We start from the raw sequence: 18,858 nt of genomic DNA, 5'->3' as shown, positions 1-18,858 counted from the left end.
CCAGGCACACAGTGAGTGTTCAATGAATATTATTAGGTGTTACTATCATCACTTTCAAACATTGCAAACAAAGAAACAAACCTAGGCAAAGAGAGAGTCAATAAATATTCACTATCAGAAATCAGAAAGGTGATACAGACACATATGAAATTTTTAAAAAATACTTTTAGTGATTACTATATACAACTATGCTTAAGAAATGAAAATCTGGGTAAATCATTATTTTCTTGGAAAATAAACTACCACATCTGACTCAGAAAGCAGTTGAAAAATTCCTGAATAAACATATAAGCATGGAAGGAATTGAAATGGTTATCAAATAACTCCTTTCAAAAATGGCACAAGGCCCAGATGGGCTAATTCTAGCAAATCTTCAAGGAAGTTATTTCTCATGCTACTTAAATTATTCCAGAGCATAGAAAAGAACAGAAACTTCTCACTTCATTTTATAAGGTTAGAACAACCCGGATACAAAAGGGTTCATACAATATGAAGAGAAAAAAGTTCAGACAAATTACACTTTTGAACAGATACAAAAATCAAAAATAAAATATGAGCAAAGAATAATATATAACCAGATAAACTTTATTCCAGGAATGCTGGGAGAGTTCAAATTTAGAAAATCACAAAACCACAATGAGATACCACTTCACAGTCACCAGGATGGCTATAATCAAAAAGACGGAGTATGAGTATTGATGAGGATGTGGAAAAATTGGAACCCTCATACACCACAGGCAGGAATGTAAAATGGAACAGCTGCTTTGGTAAACAGTCAGGCAGTTCCTCAAAAAGTTAAATACAGAGTTGCCACATGACCTAGCATTTCCACTCCTAGGTTATATACCCAAGAGAAACGAGAACACATACATATAAAAATTTGTACATCAGTGTTCACAGGAGCACTATTTCTCATAACCATAAGTGGGAACAATCCAAATTGTTTCCTATCCAAAACACCACCTGAAGAATGAATAAATAAAATATGACCTATCTATACAATGAAATATTACTCAACCAAAAACAAAAAAGGAATGAAGTACTCACATATTATAACATGGATAAACCATGAGGACATTATGCTAACTGAAATAGTCGCAAAAGGCCACATATTATATGGTTCTATTTAAATAAAATGTCCAGAAGAGGCAAATCTATAGAGATCAAAAGTAGATTAGTGGTTGTCGAAGGCTGATTTGGTGGTAGGAGGGAGGGAATGGGAAGTGACTACTAATGGGTATGAGGTTTCTTTGGGGGGGGTGACAAAAATTAATTTTTAATAGCTTAATTGAAATATAATTCATGTACCATACAATTCATCAATTTAAAGCATGCAATTCAATGGTTTTTAGTATATTTATAGAGTGGTGCTATTAAAAAATCTTATATAATCAATCAATGTAATTCATTATATTAGTAATCAAAGCAAAAATATTGTATCCTCATTTTGATTGATGGATTAACATTTCACATATTCTTGATTTAAAACAACAAAAAGGAGCAAACCTCCCAGTAAACCAAGAAAAGAGGTCATCCCTTTGAGCACAACAAAGAATATCTATCTGAAACTAGTAACAGGCAACACACTTAATGATGAAACTCTAGAAGCATTCTCACTCAAGGCAGGAGCAACACAAGGGTGTATCTTACCATTACTACATTCCATTACTTTAAAGTTCTGTCCAATGCAGTAAGACAAGAAAAATAAAAGTACAAGCATTAGAAAAGAAGAGCTAAAATATTCATGATTTGTGGATTATAACTGAATATGAAAAAAATTTGAGAGAAGAGAGTTAACTGGAACACTGTAAGTCAAGATGGTGGCTACACAGTGGGATGGTGATACGAAGGGCAGAAGGAGGCCATCTGGAAATCTTATTTCTTGATGACTGAGCTAGTTACACAGGTGAGTGGGCTTTGTGAACATTCATCCAGCTGAACACGCATGACTGAAGAGAGAAGACTGGCTAGCCAACATGCCGGAGGGCAGAGAAGGAACACGGTCCCATGTCTCTCCCTCCCCAAGTGGAAGGACTGGTGGGTGAGAGGTGGGGAAATTCCCAGGAGTCTTGAAGGGCAGGCCCAAGTGAGGTCACCCCGTCAGAGCCTGAGCAGCCTCCTGATGGAACCCCAGTGGAATGCAGGGGGTGGGAAATGACACTGTTCACATTGTAGAGCTGCGTCTGGTTGAGATGGGAACGGAGTGGGCTGGGGGATGCAGATGGGAAAAGTCTTCAGGAAGGAGGTGCATCCACTGAGTCACAGAATATCAGCGCTGAAGATGGTCTTCGTGACCCAACCTCTTATTTTACAGAAGAGAAAACCGAGGCCCAGAGAAGTGAAGGCACTTGCCCAAAGTCACCTCTGCCCCGTACTAGCAGTTTTCCTTGACAGGGTTTATACAGACTAGAGATGAAACACAGCCAGGTACGGTGGTGGAAAGCAAGACTCCAGAGCCACACTACCTAGATTCTAACCGCAACGCCATCATTGCTAATGGTGAGGACTTGGGCAAGGCACGTATCCTCCACATGCCTCTTTTTTCACCTGTAAAAACGGTAAATAAATGTAAATGTGTACAACTGCTTTCGACAGAGCACACAATCAACGTATAACCAGGATATGCTAAAGCTGAACGGATACCTACCCTAGGACCCGAGATTTCACTTCTAGATACATACCCAACAGAAATGCATTCAAATGTGCATCCAAAGACCTGGACAAGTGTGGCCTCCACAGAGTTATTTTTAATGCTAAAATCTGGAAACAACACCATAAACGGAACAGACAGGTAAATTTATACATAAATGAGAATGAATAAAACCACTGCTACCCAGGGGTAAATACCACAAATGGACTACAGAGCAAAAGCAACCAGAATACGATTCCATTTACACAAAATTCAAAAACAGTCAAAACCAGTGCATGGTGGGAAGAGGGTGTGGTGACTGAAGGGGAGCTCAGGGCAGTTTCTGGGGTCCTGGTTATGCAAGTGTATCTAATCATGAAAAGGCTTTGAGCTGTGCACTTGGCATCCACGTGCCTTTCTGTACTTATACTACACTTCAGTAAAGAAACTGACTTAGTCATAATCATTATAGAACCCATCTCATAAGGCTGTTATGAGGATTAAATGAGGTAATATTCGTGAAGTGTTTAGAACAGAGTGTGGCAATAATGAGGGCCACAGAAATGTGTGCTGATAAAAAGCTCCACGTCTAATTTTTCTAAACAGGACATGTGGCTGGCCAACAGGTACCTGAAAAGATGCTCAACATCGCTACTTATCAGGGAAATGCAAATCCAAACCACAATGAGATGTCACCTCGCACCTGTCAGAATGACCATCATCAAAGAGAACACAAGTAACAAATGTTGGTGAGGAGGTGGAGAAAAGGGAAGCATCATACCCCATAGGTAGGAATGTAAATTGGTGTAGCCACTGTGAAAAACAGCATGGAGGTTTCTCAAAAAACTAAAAATAGAACTACCATATGACCCAGCAATTCCACTCCTGGGTATACATCCAAAAAAACACAAAAACACTAATTCGAAAAGATCCATGCACCCCCAATGTTTATAGCAGCACTATTTACAAAAGCCAAGACATCGAAGCCAGCTAAATATCCATCAAGAGATGGATGGATAAAGAAGATGTGGTGTATGTATACAATGGAATACTACTCGGCCATAAAAAAGAATGAAATTTTGCCATTTGCAGCGACATGGATGGACTTGGAGAGCATTATGCTAAGTAAAGCAAGCCAAACAGAGAAAGACAAATACTGTATGATATCACTTACATGCGGAATCTAAAAAATACAACCAACTAGTGAATATAACAAAAAAGAAGCAGACTCACAGATACAGAGAACAAACTAGTGATTACCAGTGGGGAGAGGGAGGGGGAAGGGGCAATATAGGGATAGAGGATGAAGAGGTACAAACTCTTAGGTATAAAATAAGCTACAAGGATGTGCTGTACAACACGGGGAATAGAGCCCATCTTTTATAACTATGAGTGGAGTATAACCTTTACAAATCATTAATCACTATATTATACACCTGTAACTTATGTAATATACAGCAACTATTCTTCAATTTTAAAAAAGTTTTTTAAGAAAAAAGAAACAGCCCCAAATCTAGGTAGAGCACTAGCACTCTGCCTCGGGGTCTCCTTCCTGTGCCCCTCCTCTGAGCCCCCTCCTTGGCACAGTGCAAGGGCCCCTCTCACTCCCCACCCTACCCCATAGACCAGCGTAGTCTTGAGCGAAGCCCCCAGGACACGGAGGCACTGAAGGCACAGAGAGCTTAAATCACACGCCCCAGGTCACACACGCCCAGCACTTTCTCCCAGGCAGTCTGAAGCTGGAGACAGGTTCTCTCAACCATAACCCCTGCTACACACATCTTGGTATTTCATACGTTATCAAAGAGAACCCTGTGCTCCCTGATCTTGATTTTAGAACTAAATCACTTCTATGCACCAGGAAAATCAGAACTTACTTTTCACTTAAATGTGGGTCACGGTTCGGCAGACACCTTCGATTTAAAACAACAAACAGCTCTCTCACCTTGGCTCCAACCACAAACCCGGGTGAGAAGAAGGGAGGACGCCCAGTCCCATTCCTCCCTGGCACGTCAGGGCATCGTGATGGCCAATCTGCCCCAAACCGGGTTTAAGCCCGATTGGTTTCCCTGGGTTGGAGGGAGACACAGCCTCCTTCCTCGTGGCAGCTGGGAAGGCCAAGCACTTCCTCACCGCGATTCTCCCTGGGGCTGAGCCGGGAGCGAGACAGGGCTGGTTCTGGGAATAAAGAGTTGGCTGAGATCAAGCTGCCCACCTCTGAGGTCTGGCTGCGGGGAGAGGAAACAAGCTGGCCGCAGGACGCAGAGCAGGGGGGGCCGGTGTCCAACAGCCCTGCCCTGGGGCGCCCAACCCAAAGGTACTTTCATGTTTTGGAGGCCAAATTCTGTATCTGTAAACACAATGTGTTTCCTTTTTCATGCTGGGGTTGGAGCTGTTATTGTTCAGCCCTTTCTGCGATGGCCCAAATGTAAGCAGAGGGCTAGCCCGTGCAGAGTCCTGGGCCTCGGATGCCCCGCAGACAAGGTTTGGGGTTGAGAGCCTGGCTCCTAGGTTGGGAAGAGCCCAAGGTCATTTCCTTCGCATTCTGGGGCAGCTCTGGCCTTCTCCCAATCCAGGGGACCCTGCACGGGAACTTCAGAGCTGACTGCCCCGGGGAGACCACTCTTTTCAGGGAACTGTGGTCTCTCACACTCTTGACATGGAAGAAAACAAAAGCTACGACAGAGCAGATGCAGGAGGCAAACGTGAAGTGGACCCCAATGCAATCCTTTCCTGGTACCGGAGCCAGATCCGGAACCTGCTTCCTCTCAAGACCCTCAGCACCTTCCCTGTGTCCTGGGCGCTGAGCAAAAAGCTCCTCACTTTGGGGGCTCCCCATGTTTACAGTTCAGAACAAGTATCCACCTCTCACATGCACACCCTCCCCAACGAATGTATCCCACCTGCGGGGAGGGCATCACTTCATACCTCTTTACCCCGCCAGACCCAACAGAGCCACCTGACCACTGACTGCTCCAGAAACATCCACTTACAGGGTACATCTTTGTCTGTAGGCTAGGGGAGCAGGGGAAGGTCTTCTAGGACCCATGTCATATAGTTTCCATCTCCCAGGCTAATACTGATTAAGCAGTAATGGCTGCCTAGAGAATTATATTGAAAAGGAGTCTAATACACTAAGACCATTTCTGGACGTTGGAGAAAAGAGTGCTGTGATTGATTAGCAATGCCTGCCCTGGTTTCAGAATTGGGAAGCAGTGGTGCGTTTGCTAAGTATTCCACAGCCACTCCAAGAAGCCACGAAGACCGGAATCAGGCAGCAGAAACTGTCTATCACTTTGGGCCGTTCCATCAAACATGGAATGTAATACAACATATAGGTGCTCAGGAAACTAAAAGAGATCAATCTCATTTCCTTGTTACCTAAGACTCATTTATTCAAATCCAGCCCATTTAAAGGTGCCTGTGGTCCTATGGATTGTCTAATTTAGGTGTGGAGCCTCTAGAATATGTGAAAAAATACGACATGACAACCAATAATCTCTCTTACCAATAGGCAGAAAAGGACTGGGGAAAATCTAGCAATAGCATCAGCCAAGAGGGGACACGAATGGGCCCCCAAATGAAACTGGACCACTTGCACCGAGGGCTGATACCTCGCACACCTTCCCTAGGCTGGGCCTGAATCCTCCAGAGACAGACTTCTAGCCCCTCCTTTCAGGCCGAGTTGGGAGGATTCATTGGTTACCAGTTGATGGGGTGAACTTTCTGTTCTCTTAGTGTTACTTTCTGCCTTTCAAGGTTTTCACCCAACAAATTTACTCTGACCTCTGAAAAGCCACCCATCCCTTTAAATAACCTGGAATCCTGCCACAGCTACAGAGAAGTCTTTCTTCTGGATCTTCTTTATATGCGTAAGTGCACTGCAAAACGATTAGAGCCTTAGCTCCAGCTAATACATGAACCCCGACGGCAGAAGGCTCAGAGGTCTCCGGGAAGGACCCCAACACAGGCAAAGGCAGAGCACATTTCTCCATTCCTCAGCAGTGCTCCTGAACCACTGGTGCACCTGTCCCCTGGATGACACCATCCCTTGTTCTCTGAGCGCCATCGGATGCCTCTGATAGAAACATCTCCTGCAGAGGAGGCTTGGGGCAGGCGCTTAAGTGTTGGAAGAGAATGGCTTATACGAGAGGCATTTCACTTCTCATCCATTCCATGACCACCGTCCCTTCTCTTGGTCAGAGGGCAGACCTGGCACAAAATGCTACAGGCAGGGTTGAACACACACCTCGCCCAGGCCTCTCAGGAGCTAGGGAAGGAAGCGTTATCTCTGGAGGCAAAGAACTGACAATTGGAATGGGTCTCTGCCTTCTGACGTGGGGGAAATTCACGTAAATTATATGGCATTTCAAAGACAAATTAAAATCTATTAAAATTTTAAGTATACAATAGGGATACATTTGGGGTACACAGGGATACAGAAATGCAATTCTGAACTTCCCATGTTGTGCTGCACCCATGACAGCAGGCAGCATGGAGGCGAACAGCCCTGGGTCTGAGGATGTCCCAGGCAGCTCACTTATCTCAGTGCTGTTCAGAATCGTCCCTCGGAGCTGCTGACAACAGGACACGGCTTTCACTTGATCAGCCTCATGCAAGTGCCGCTGACCCCTCCTGCTCTCCGCATATGCAACAGCGTCACCGAGCAAGCCAAGATGTGCCCTGTCCCCACTGAGTTTGGTTTGTGTAAAAGCTGCCCTTTGGTGGCAGGGACATCTGGTTTCAAAAGGCTTCCGTTCCTTGTGACAATCTGATTAACTGAAACAAAGCACGTGTAAAGCACCTGCTACAGTGCCTGGCACTTAGTAGGGGTTTGTGGTCTGTCTTCAAGATGTAACCTGACAACCCCCTTGCACTGACATTCTAAACTCCCAGGCCACCCAAACCGACGCTGAGTCCTCCGAGCCTGCGGAATGGCTGACGTGTGTCTTCCCAGACGACAGGCAAAATGCAGCGGGCCACTCTGCAAGTATTAGGCTTAAATCCTGAGCATTTCAAAAGCCCCCAGAGACCTCAGGTCTCCCTCTAATGAAAAGCACTGCAGAAACCCAAGGTATGATTATCACTTCTGAAAGGAAGAAAAAAGATACTGGCTCACAAAATACCCATACTAGTGCATCAGCAGATAAGACTGTTTTATAATCCAGTTCCCTAGAGAGCCATTTATTTTGGTCGGGCCAGTGTGCACAGCAGACGCCGTAGAAGCCATCAAGATAACACGAATAACAACCCAGTGGACTTTTGAAGTGTAAACATAAAAGTCTATTAAGAATACAATGTTGGTTTAATCCCAAGACAAAAAATTTACTTAATGAAAAGCACAACTCATCTCAAGAAGGAAATATCGATACCAGCTGTGAGCAGAAAATGAGGGGGGATTCCTTCCAGGGAACATCTGAATTTCAACCCACTGCCTTTCCAATATTTACTCTGGACATAAAGTCTCAAATACTTTTCCAAGGATCTCATTTTTCAGGAGGAGGAGGTCAGAGAGAAGTCTGGGCAGGGCCAAAGGAGAGCTTGGCAAAACCTGAAAATGTACAGACACACCCCAGAAGGTTTACCCTGAGACAGCTCTGTCTGGCTTCTCTGGGTAGAGTGGGGGGCAGCCTCCTGGCCCACCAGGTGCTAATGAGGACCCCAGCAGAGATCCTCACTCCAGCTGCCAAGGGGCCAACAGAGATAAATGATAGCCCTGTGCTAATGACGCACGCACTGCACCTACAGGATATGCCACTAAACGCCTCTCTTCAACAACCACACTTCTGAGCCACTTCCTAGAATTTTTCAATATGTTCTGGAGAAGCAACAGGATACTAAGCACTAGGGAGAAAGGAGAAGGCCTAATTTAAAAGGGTTTTCTGATCACAAGTTCTGTTCCACCAGCTTTGAGAGATTACGGGCCCTGAAATCAAGGAAGACCTGGCCATCAGCAACACCTGTGCATGCGGAGACGCTTAAACCCTCTTCACTTACATTCCTAAAAACTCCCAGCCCCCACCAGGCCTGATGGCTAAAAGAGAGGACAACTTCTTACAGACAATTTCATACTTCAGTATGTCTGAATATAATGAATATGTTATATGACATGATGTGACGTTATAGAACGGAGTGGAATACAACACAACTAGGGAACCACCTCTAATTCTAGCAAGAGGTTAACGGGCTGGTCCAACTATTCTCCTATCCAGGCAGACCTCATTTTATGGCACTTCACTTACCTGAGTTTCGTAGATGCTACATTTTTTTTTTTTAATTGAAGGTCTGGGGCAACCCTGCCCCAAGCAAGTCTATCGGAGCCATTTTCCAACAGCATTTGCTCACTTCATGCCTCTGTATCACATGTTGGAATTCTTTGCAAGATTTCAAACTTTTTCATCATTACACATGTGTTACGGTGATTTGCGAGTGGTGATCTTTGATGCTACTACTACAACTTGCTGAAGGTTAGGACGATGGTGAGCATTTTTTAGCAATAAAGTACTTTTAAATTAAGGTATGTACATTTTTTTAGACAAAACCCTATTGCACGCTTACTAGACGACAGTATAATGTAAACAACTTTTACAGGTACTGGGAAGCTGAGAAAGTCATGCGACTCGCTTTCCTGCGTATTTGTTTTATTGCAGGTGGTCTGGAATGAACCTGCTGTATCTCTGAGGTCTGCCTATACACGGAAATGTAACTGTCATTCATTCACCCATCCATCCATTCCATGGGGAGGCACACAGAGGATGCAATAAAACAAAGCATACACATTGGGCTGGAATCCCAGCTCCACCACCTACGAGCTATATGGCTTTGGGTAAACCATTTAATATCTCTAGGTTATGATTTCCTCATCTGTAAAATAAGGACAATAATAGGGCCTATTATAACCATAGTTGTGATGATTAAATGACTAATGAGTTTGGCAAAAAATGAGTCCTCAAGGGTTAATCACGTAATGACAATAATTATAATAATTACCATGACGATAAAAACACGCACCCATCTACAGTGACGTACCAGACTCTGGACTAAGGAGCAAATCATGCTAGCCTTCTGATTTTGCAAGCGTCTTTAGTGGTCCGTTCGATTTCTCATGGCAACACCTTCCATATAACCTCCCTCTGCCACCGGGGATGATGGTGGGCCCGAGCACCAGAGCCATTTACAGCATGAGGAACCCCCCTCCAAACCATGTTTAAACAATTATGAGCATTACATTGCAGGTACCCATAACCAGAGGAGGCCAGCCCAGCACAGTGCGCTCATCTTGCAGAGTCGTCTTTTGTGTGGGTTTTGGGTTTCAGCTGGGCCACGCAAAGCCTTCAGAGTGAGTGGCAAAACAAGTTTTCATAAGCTCACCCTGTCACAAACCAGGCAGGGGTTCATGCTGACATCCCCACAGTAAGATTAAACAGCATGCTTCGTCAGAAACTAAATACTAACACAGCTCTGACGTCAGGGGGACATTGATTAAAACTGATGTCAATAATTTATGAAACACAATATGGTCTTCAGATGCTCTTTTTACAAAGAGGAAGGGGTTGGAGTTGGGGGGAGAAAAGGGCCTAGCAACCCAGGTGGTTTAAAACTGTTCATGAATTTTCTCTTGAATGTCCACACCCCCCCATGCACGGATGCTTCTTTACATGATGAATATAAATGCACATGTGCATAGGAACATGTGAACATCGCTGGTACATATGGGCGGAAGAAAGTATTTAGTTATTCCACGGAGAGCTGTCGAGGCTGTAACGTTATACGTGGTGTTGTCTTTCATATTGTTTTGGGTTCCCCCCACCCCCGGAAGAAATCCAAAATTGCATTTAAAATAAAGTTGGGCCTTACAAAAGTTCACATTTATTCCACAGAGAACTCAACCTTGAAAGAACACTGAAAAGAAAGCTGGACGAAAGAAAACCTATAGGATACAGGCATTTCTTAGTCAGCTGAAAGTACCTGGGCCCTGCCTAGAATCATTCAGTCAAATAATAATACCGATTTTTTTTTAAGTTTTAGGATTTGGGGGGCAAGGGGGCTGGTGAGAGGGTTAAAGGAAGGATGCCAATTTAGTCTATTATAAATCATGTCTCATTTAGAAAGGCAAAGAGAAAAGCACAGTGATAATGACAACCCCCCTTTTTTTTTAAATCAAGACTCATTTTTTAAAAGAAAAATATATGCTTTACTTTGCCTTAGCTGTAAATAATCTGGGTAGCCCGGCTTTATATGTCAACAGTGTGAAATTCACAAGATGGGATTATGTTGGGAAAAAACATCTGAGCCGCTGATAGTACAAAAGTTAGTGTTTGAAGGATTTATTAATGCTTTTTTCCTAGCACAGTGCCCTGTAGTGTCTCAGAACACCTGTCAAATACTAATTCATTCACATACCTCCACTTCAGGGCCTTTTCATAAAAAGCTCGACCTTTACTTGTAAATCACTTCTAAATTGTCTTTGCTGACTTTCTCTTTTGCGGAATGATGGCAAAATCACTAAGACTTCAATTAAGACTTTATGGGAACTTCAACCTGACATTCCCGGGGCTATATCTACAAGGTATCAGAACATCTATTCAAAAAGGAAACTATAAATAACTTTTAACATTGTTGAATTGGCTTGGCTTTTATGAGATGACTGAATAATTGGCAAGATTTAAAGATACTTTGACTACTGAGAATTAAAATAACTTCAGTAAAAACCAGAAAATATTGTCAGCCGATTATTTGTCATGTAGATTATGTACTTATTAGGCCTAATTAAACTTTTTGAACAAAAAGGCCCACTAATTACGTTAGTTAATATGTTGATCGCTCAATTTGGCTTAAAAATAAACCGGTCAATCCAATTTGTGCACAGAGTTAGTGCTTTGGTCAAAAGACAAAATCCTCAACTATAGAGATTATTTCAAGTGCGTGGCCATTGTTGTAACAATTGCCGGTTACGTCTCCACATCCAAAGTGACAGGGAGAGATGGGGGTGGGTGGTATCTGAACAATACCAACGCTGCTAAGACGAATTTTCAAGCCAGTAAAATGTTACCATAATATCCAGTTTATTTGCCTCAAGGTATTCCCTTGTATTTTTTCCAATCAGTCCCTGCCAGTGACAATGAGAAGTTATCCTTCATGTGCACAGACAAACTAAAACTGATAGCAAAACCCTGGGAAGCCTTTTAAATGTCAATGAAGGGTTTTTACGCACAAGAGGAAGAAAAGAGGAAAGGAGGAGAAGAAAGAGAAGAGATGGGAAAAAACAACATTTCTGAAGGAACTGAGCAGATCAAAGGAGTTTTACTCCCAAAGACCACTAAGTCCGGGTATAACCACTATCTTGCCATCGAATCCTGAAAAGTCTCTTCAAACTGGCAACCAGTTCTGTCCCTTAAAGGAGGGGGGATGAACGGAAGTGGGACACTCGGAGTGTAAAAATGGAGGCCCAGCCAGGCAACAGGAGGGATGGGCCTCTGCAGACCAGGATGCCTGACCGGGCCTCAGTGCCGATCCGGCTCTCCAAAACATGTTTTCCATTCCAAAAGTCTGCATCCACAGTCATGAGGCACAAACTATTCGACAACAACATGACACAATTAATCAGAACCAGACCTCAAAACGTGTGTTTGTGGGGACCCAGCGAACTTTGTAACGTGCCTCAGAGGCTGAAGCAACTGAAGAGACTCACACTGGCTGCCTGGGGTGGGGGCAGGGGGAGGGAGTATCCGTATTACACAAAAAATGAACACCAAACGGTATGGTGACAAACCAAATAATTTTCAGTAAAATGAAATGTGGGGTTTGGAAATGTACACCTTATCGTGGAAAAAGGGAGTGGGGTCTTACTACTTTTCCCTTCCTTTTTTGTTCTTTCCTCCTGGGGAGAAACTGATGCCTCAGGGTTTCTACAGCAGCAAAGTCCTAAAATTCAGAAACAGAATGGATCCCTTTTTTAAGCCTCATTTCTGACCCAGCAGTATCCACCAGGGCTGGTTTTGTCAGATTTCTCTTCCAGGCACCTAGATCCCATTAAAATTAGAATCTGCGCCCTTAGTTAATTCGGAACTGTTTAATTTCACCAAATCCTGAAGCTAACCAAAAAAAAAAAAATCTGGTATTCTTTTTTGGATAGGGATTGAATTAGTTTAAAATAATTAGTGAACTCCCTTTGTAATCTGTAGGTAGTAATTGATTTAAATCACATCATTCTTTTGTTAACTTAAACACGCTGTGCAAAAGGAAAATACATACTGTTTTTTCCAAGCCATAAAAGACAAATGGAGGACGCAGAAATGATATTCGTCGGGTACCGAACTGGCCCCAAACTGCAAATCCCTTTGCCATCTCCCAAGGGACTTGTGGTCGCGGAGCTGGAACTTCCCGGGAACCGGGCCGGGGTCCCCAACAGGGCGCTCAGCAGCAGATTAGGAAAGGGGGGTGGGGTGGGGCGGAGGTGGATCCCAGGGTCCCGCCAAACTGAGGGGAAGGCAATGAGCTTTTGCCTTTGAATCCGGGGTTAGGAGGACCCGTCAGCAAATTTTCTGCAAAGCCTTCTCCCGCAGCATTTCTCGTTCTTCTTCTTGGCTTCGCACAGTGCACTAGACCCAAACCCGAGAGTCCACGGCCAGTGCCAGGCGCACGAGTGGACCGGCTCTCTGCCCTCCTTGGTCCAGGACATCCGGAACGCGCCTCCCACCATTCCCACATCCACGCAGCTGGCGACCCTCAGCGGCGGAGTCCACCGGCGCTCCGGAGAACCCACGGTCGCGAGACCCAGGAGCAGCCGCCCCGGTCCCCACCCGCCGCCCCCGTCCCCGCGGCGCCCCACTCACCCACGCACTCGTTGGCCTCGCGGGCGGTGGCGCGCTGCCAGGGCCGGTCATAGTGGAAAGGCTTGCAGCGGTCGCACTCCGGACCGGCTGTGTTGTGCCTGCAGTCGCACACCAGGCTGTCGTCGCGGTCGCGCACGCAGCGGGCCGCGTGGCCGTTGCACTTGCAGCGACCGCCCACCTGCAGGTCCGACACGGCGTAGAAGTACGAGTCGCGCGCCAGCTCCGAGTCGTCCTCGTTCTCGTCGCCGAACGTGTGCAGGCGGCTGAAGGCCACGCGGATGTCGGTGGCCGTGACCCAGTCTTGCAACACGGGCGAGTTGTCGAAGTCGTGCGCCGAGGGCCGCCCGTCCAGAGTGCTGAAGGCGATGAGGCCTCCCGAGAGCGGGCGCATGTCGGTGTGCGAGTCAGTGCACACGGCCTCCTGCTCGTTCTGCTTGGTGATGGGCGCGCGGTGCGGCCGGTTGTACATCTTGCGGCACTGCGTGGAATAGAACTGAAAAGGCACCCACGTGCGCCCGTAGTCCATGGACTTGTAGATGGCCATAGACTCCGGCCGTGGCGAGCAGAACTGCAGGCTCACGTAGGTCACCTCGAACTTCTTGCCGAGAGACAGCGTAAGCGTGACGTTGTGCGGGAACTGCAGGTAGTTCTCCGACTGCCAGCACGTCAGGTTGTGTGGGTTGTTGAGATCGGTGAGGAAGGCGGGCGGGTGCGCCTTCTTGGGGTCCGACGCGTTGCAGAGGTGGCAGGAGCGCAGCCGCTCCTCGCCGCGCTCGCTCACCACGCAGTAGCGCGCCGGGGGCCGGCCGCAGGTGCTGGACACGCGCACGTCCTTGCCGAAGGCCGCGTTGACAAAGTCGGGGATGCAGCGGCGCGGGTGGCCGTTCTCGTCCGAGCAGGGGTCGGGCTGCGCCGCCTGGCCGGCGAACATGCTGAGCCCGGGCCCGCCGCGCACCGCGCCCACCAGGCACGCCACTGCCGCCAGCGCCGCCAGCGCCTCCCACACTGCGCGCATCATGCTGCGTCCAGCCTGCCCCGGCCCCGCCGCGCCGAAGAGTCGTTCTGCCCGCCGCAGAAGGCGCCTGCGGAGAAAGGGGAGCCGCGCTCAGCCAGCCCGCCCCACTCCCTCCACCCGCCGGGGGCGCGGCGAGCGGGGGCGCGGGCAAACGCCCGGCTTCCCCGGCACCAAGCCCGCCGCCGAACGCCCGCCTCGCTTCCCCGCGTCCCGGGGGCAGGCAAATCCGGGGACCCCCCCCCAAGCCCGCACGGCCCGCGCCTCTTCTTCCCTACCGGCGGCGAGTCGGGATCACTCGGCTTCCCCGCCACCACCGCCTCCACGCCGCCCTTGGGTCATGCCCGCGCCCGTCTGCCTGTCCGCGGCCGGCCCGCCAGTATCCCAAATCTCGGACACAGGAGAGCTCGTGCCCCCCCCCCCCCCCGAGCCCGCACGGCCCGCGCCCCCTCCTCCCCGCAGCCCAGGGTCCCGTTCCTCTGTGTCGAATCGCAACCCCGCCGGCGAGTCCGCGTTCGGGACTTTACCTCTGGAGACGGCAAAAGAGAAAGAAAAGTTTGCCCGGCCCCGGCCGGGGAGCCCGCGCGCCGGACGGCGGAGAGCCTCTCGCTGGCTGCTAGCAGGCGCGTCCTGCCTCAGCGCGGGCTTGCCAGCTCCATGCCCGGCGCGGCCGCCGCTGCCCCAGCCCCGGCCCGGCCCGGCCCGGCCGCCGCCGCCGCCTCTCTCTCTCGAGTGACGACGCGACCGCCCGGCTCCCGCCGCTTCAGCCGCCGTGCGAGTGCCGCCCAGCCCGCGCCCGGGGCGCACACACACTCCCGCTGGCTGGCGCGCACTCACACACGCACGCACGCCCCCAAAGGCTCCGCCGCCGCCGCCGCCGCCGCCGCCGCCGCCGCCGCCGCCGCCGCCGCCGCCGCCGCCACTCGCGCTGGGAGTGGGGGGCGGAGGGGAGCGCGGGGGCGGGGGGCGGGGCCGCCGGGCGGGGCGCCGGCCAATAACGTCGGCGAGTTGCCGCCCGCTCGCGAGCAAAGTTTTAACCCCGGGAAAGAAGAAAGTTAAAGGGAAGCGGCCCGGGACCTGGAGAGAGCGGGAGCACGATCGGGTGGGAACCCGGGCGCCCGAGAAAGAGAAGCAGAGACAAAGAGAAAGCGAGGAAAGCGCCCGGGGAAACCCCGGAGAGGGGGGCTGGGCCCGGCGCGCACCCCGCCGAGGGAGGAGGGGCCGGCCGGGGACCGTCCGCGTCGCCCCGGCCCTGCGCTGCCGTGAGAGCCCCGCAGGTTTCCGCCAGCCCCACGCCCAGGGGAGCGCTCAGGCGGCGGGGGAGTGGGAGATTTTTCTCCCTCCTGGTCCCGGGCAAACACATCTGTGTTTGTTTTCTTTGCCGCGTCGGGGTCGGGCCTTCCTCTAACCCAGCCTGATGGCCGCGGTGGCACCGCGTACAGGGCCGTGCCCCGTGGGCAGACAGCCCGGGATCGGGAGGAAGAGGAGGATGGAACCTCTGCTGGCTTACTCCTCCTGCCCCAAGCCCCTGGAGTCCGGCGAGAAGGAGCTCTGACTCCCCACCCCAAGCCCCCCACCCCCCCCACACAGTTGTCACCATGCTGTGGGCCTCTTTTGGGAACGCGGCCCCTTTCCTGCCGGAGGAGCTGTAGTGGGCTGGAGGGTGAAGTGGGGAAAAAGCCTGACAGCATCTGGGCACTGGCCAACGCCCCTCCCGGATGGCCCTGCCAGGCCTCTGTCTAGCTGCCCCCAGATACAGAGGCAGCTTTATAGGTCCTTATTGACTCAGTTTTTAAGGGTGCTGTAGCCCATACTATCTCTTGGGAGCCCACAACAGCTTTGCAAGTAGGTATTAAACTCTTATTTTGCAGATGAGGAAACTCAGGTCTCAGGAGGTAAGAAACTTGACCAAGATCTCCCAGCTAGTAAACATCCAGGAATAGAAAGAAACCTGGCTCCTTCCTGTCCTCCCGTTTGTCAAATGGATAGTCCCACCCAACTGTAGTCTCATAGGGCATCCTCAGGGCCACCCAGATTCTCCTTCCCTTCCTCTCTGCCACACTAACAAAAGGACAGAGGACAGTGACAGCATCCTTTTGACCATCTTGCAGCAGTAGCCAAAGCACTCTGGGGAAAGAATACACTGGGCTGAGAGTTTGGAACTAAACTGCTGTTGTTACTTTTAGATGAGTGATCCTGGATTGAAAGCACAGGGTCCTGGTTCTGGCCCAACAGCTGACTTGCTGCATTATCTCCATTGAGTGCCTCATTTTGTCTTACTGGTATTTTCATAAACTCCGAGAATGTACGAAGGAGCCTTGGGGCTGGTCTGGCCCAGCTCAGTTTCTTTGGAAGACAGCCTTCCCCAGCCTCCCTGAGAGACGGCCACCCAAGCCAGCTCTTCCAGGGATGGAAGTTCACTGCAGCCCAAAGACATAAATCCTCTCCATTGCAGGGCAGCCTGGATTCATCCCCTCCCCTGGGGGAACACTTTAACTTTACCTTCTTGTGCTGTGTACCACTCTCTACACTTGCCTTGTGGCAGAGGGGATTTCAGGTGACTTACAAGGGGACTTAAAACAAAGCAAAATAACATAAATAAGAAAGTGAGGTGGAAGGAGATAAACGTTTCTTTTTTATGTTTAACCAGGTGGACTGTGAAATGTTTAACCATTGTGGACTGTGAAATCCCAATGGCATACGGAAAGCCAGCAGAGCAGTTAGGAGCACGTGCTTTGGAGCCAAAGTATGACCTTGGCAAATTTTGCATCTTTCTGTACCTTGGTTTCTTCATTTGTTAAAGGGGGACAATAATTTCTATCTCACAGGATTGTGAGCATCAAATGAGTTAACACATACGGAAATTATAGCTTATAATATGTATGCATACATATTGTATTTAGATCCATCTACGTGAGTATACTTTCACATAAAGATATATGTGAATATACATAAAGCCAGGCACACATTAAGGGGCTGCAGAAATGTTAGTTGTTAGTTTTAAATTGCTAGCTCTTCATAGAATTTTAAAATTATTTAAAGAGGGACATTTAATGCAATGGAAAGAGGTTCATGACATATAAAATGAAAAAAGCCATTTACAAAATACTGTGCCCCCTCCAATAAACACTATGCACAGCATACTCTCATTTTTATTTTTTAAAGTATGCCTGAAAAGACAACATTGTTCCTTGTAGGTATCTCGGGAAAGTGAGATTAGATTATAGGTGATTTTTGTTTTTGCTTGTCTGTTCTTGACTGTACACAGTAAAACAAGGAGAACTAAGAGAAGAAAGAGAAACTAAGAGGGAAGACAAAGTAGAGATGGGAATAAAGGTTAAGCGCCCCCTAGAATGCCCTATTCACTTCCTGGTGGTGGGCCACAAATTTGTCTCTCAGCTTTCCCGCAGCCAAAATGAAAAGGAGACCATGTCAGTTACACAATTCCCAGCGTCCATGGGATAAAAACAGACCTATTACTCAAGAGAATTACAACTATTCTTGGTACTAAAATCAGACAGGAATTTCTCCTGGGGGGCCTCATAAAGAGAACACAGTGTGAGGTAACAAGCAAACATCTTCAACATCCCTAAACCCCTCAGAGGGTGTCTGTGTTGGCCCACAGTGTACACTAATGGCCTCACACCAAAACACAGGTCAGGAAGACAGTCTGACAAAAATGGGTCTGAAAGAGGCTCATCGGGCTGCCCTGCTCACTGCCCACCCGACTTGATTCCTGGAGTATCTGCAAAACCGGATTGCCCAGCGCTCTCAAGCCTTCCTCCTGCTATGATTCTGTCCCAGAGCTTTTGATGGGCCTCACGTGGCAGCAAGTTTGAAACTGTACTCCCGGGGGTTGCACCTCACCAGCTGAGCTTAGGCCAGTGGTCTTCAGGAAGGATATGTGGGGCAGGAAGGGCACTTCCCACTTTTATTGTGATCACTGAGGTCTAAGCTTATCTTCTGCGGTAGGTCCTGGTGCCCAGGACTCTCACTTTGCAGCCTGGAGGTCCACAGCATTCTGGGAAAACCCTGTCACTTGTACAGCTGGTTTGATTCCAGTTCCACACAGCAGCCCCAACCAAGGCTCTGCCTCTTCAAATTCTTGAAAATCAGCCCCGTGTCACCCCTCGGTTTTATTGCTCCTAGGCAAAATGTTCCCAGTTTTTTGTATGAGTTCTCACAGGACCCTTTTTTTCTGACCACTCTGCAGCCTCTCCCAATGCTCTCTAATCTGTCAGTGTCCCTTCCTCCAGCAGACGGCCTTTTGAGGGGACAAATGAAAAAAACAGATGTCCAAGTGTTGTGAGAGCTTCTCAAAGTGGGGGCGATAAATACACACCCGAAAAGGCGTGTCAGGCTCTGAGCGGCAGGATTCACAG

At 48.4% G+C, this 18,858-nt stretch overlaps 1 protein-coding gene across 1 annotated transcript in view; it reads right to left on the bottom strand.

Moving 5' to 3' along the window:
* NTN1 (netrin 1) overlaps positions 1-15,341 on the bottom strand; it is a 163,460-nt gene extending 148,119 nt beyond the window's left edge. Inside the window, exons 1-2 of the mRNA XM_064495264.1 lie at positions 15,004-15,341; positions 13,465-14,546 (exon numbers count right to left, since the gene is read on the bottom strand). Coding sequence (XP_064351334.1) covers positions 13,465-14,482 — 1,018 coding nt within the window. The 5' untranslated portion in view covers positions 14,483-14,546; positions 15,004-15,341. The remainder of the gene's footprint in view (positions 1-13,464; positions 14,547-15,003) is intronic.
* Positions 15,342-18,858: the final 3,517 nt, after the last annotated feature.

Source organism: Camelus dromedarius, chromosome 16 (assembly GCF_036321535.1).
Source record: "Camelus dromedarius isolate mCamDro1 chromosome 16, mCamDro1.pat, whole genome shotgun sequence".
NCBI classification, from domain to species: domain Eukaryota; kingdom Metazoa; phylum Chordata; class Mammalia; order Artiodactyla; family Camelidae; genus Camelus; species Camelus dromedarius.
The sequence above is the reverse complement of the archived record's forward strand: the minus strand, read 5'-3'. Positions and strand labels throughout refer to the sequence as shown.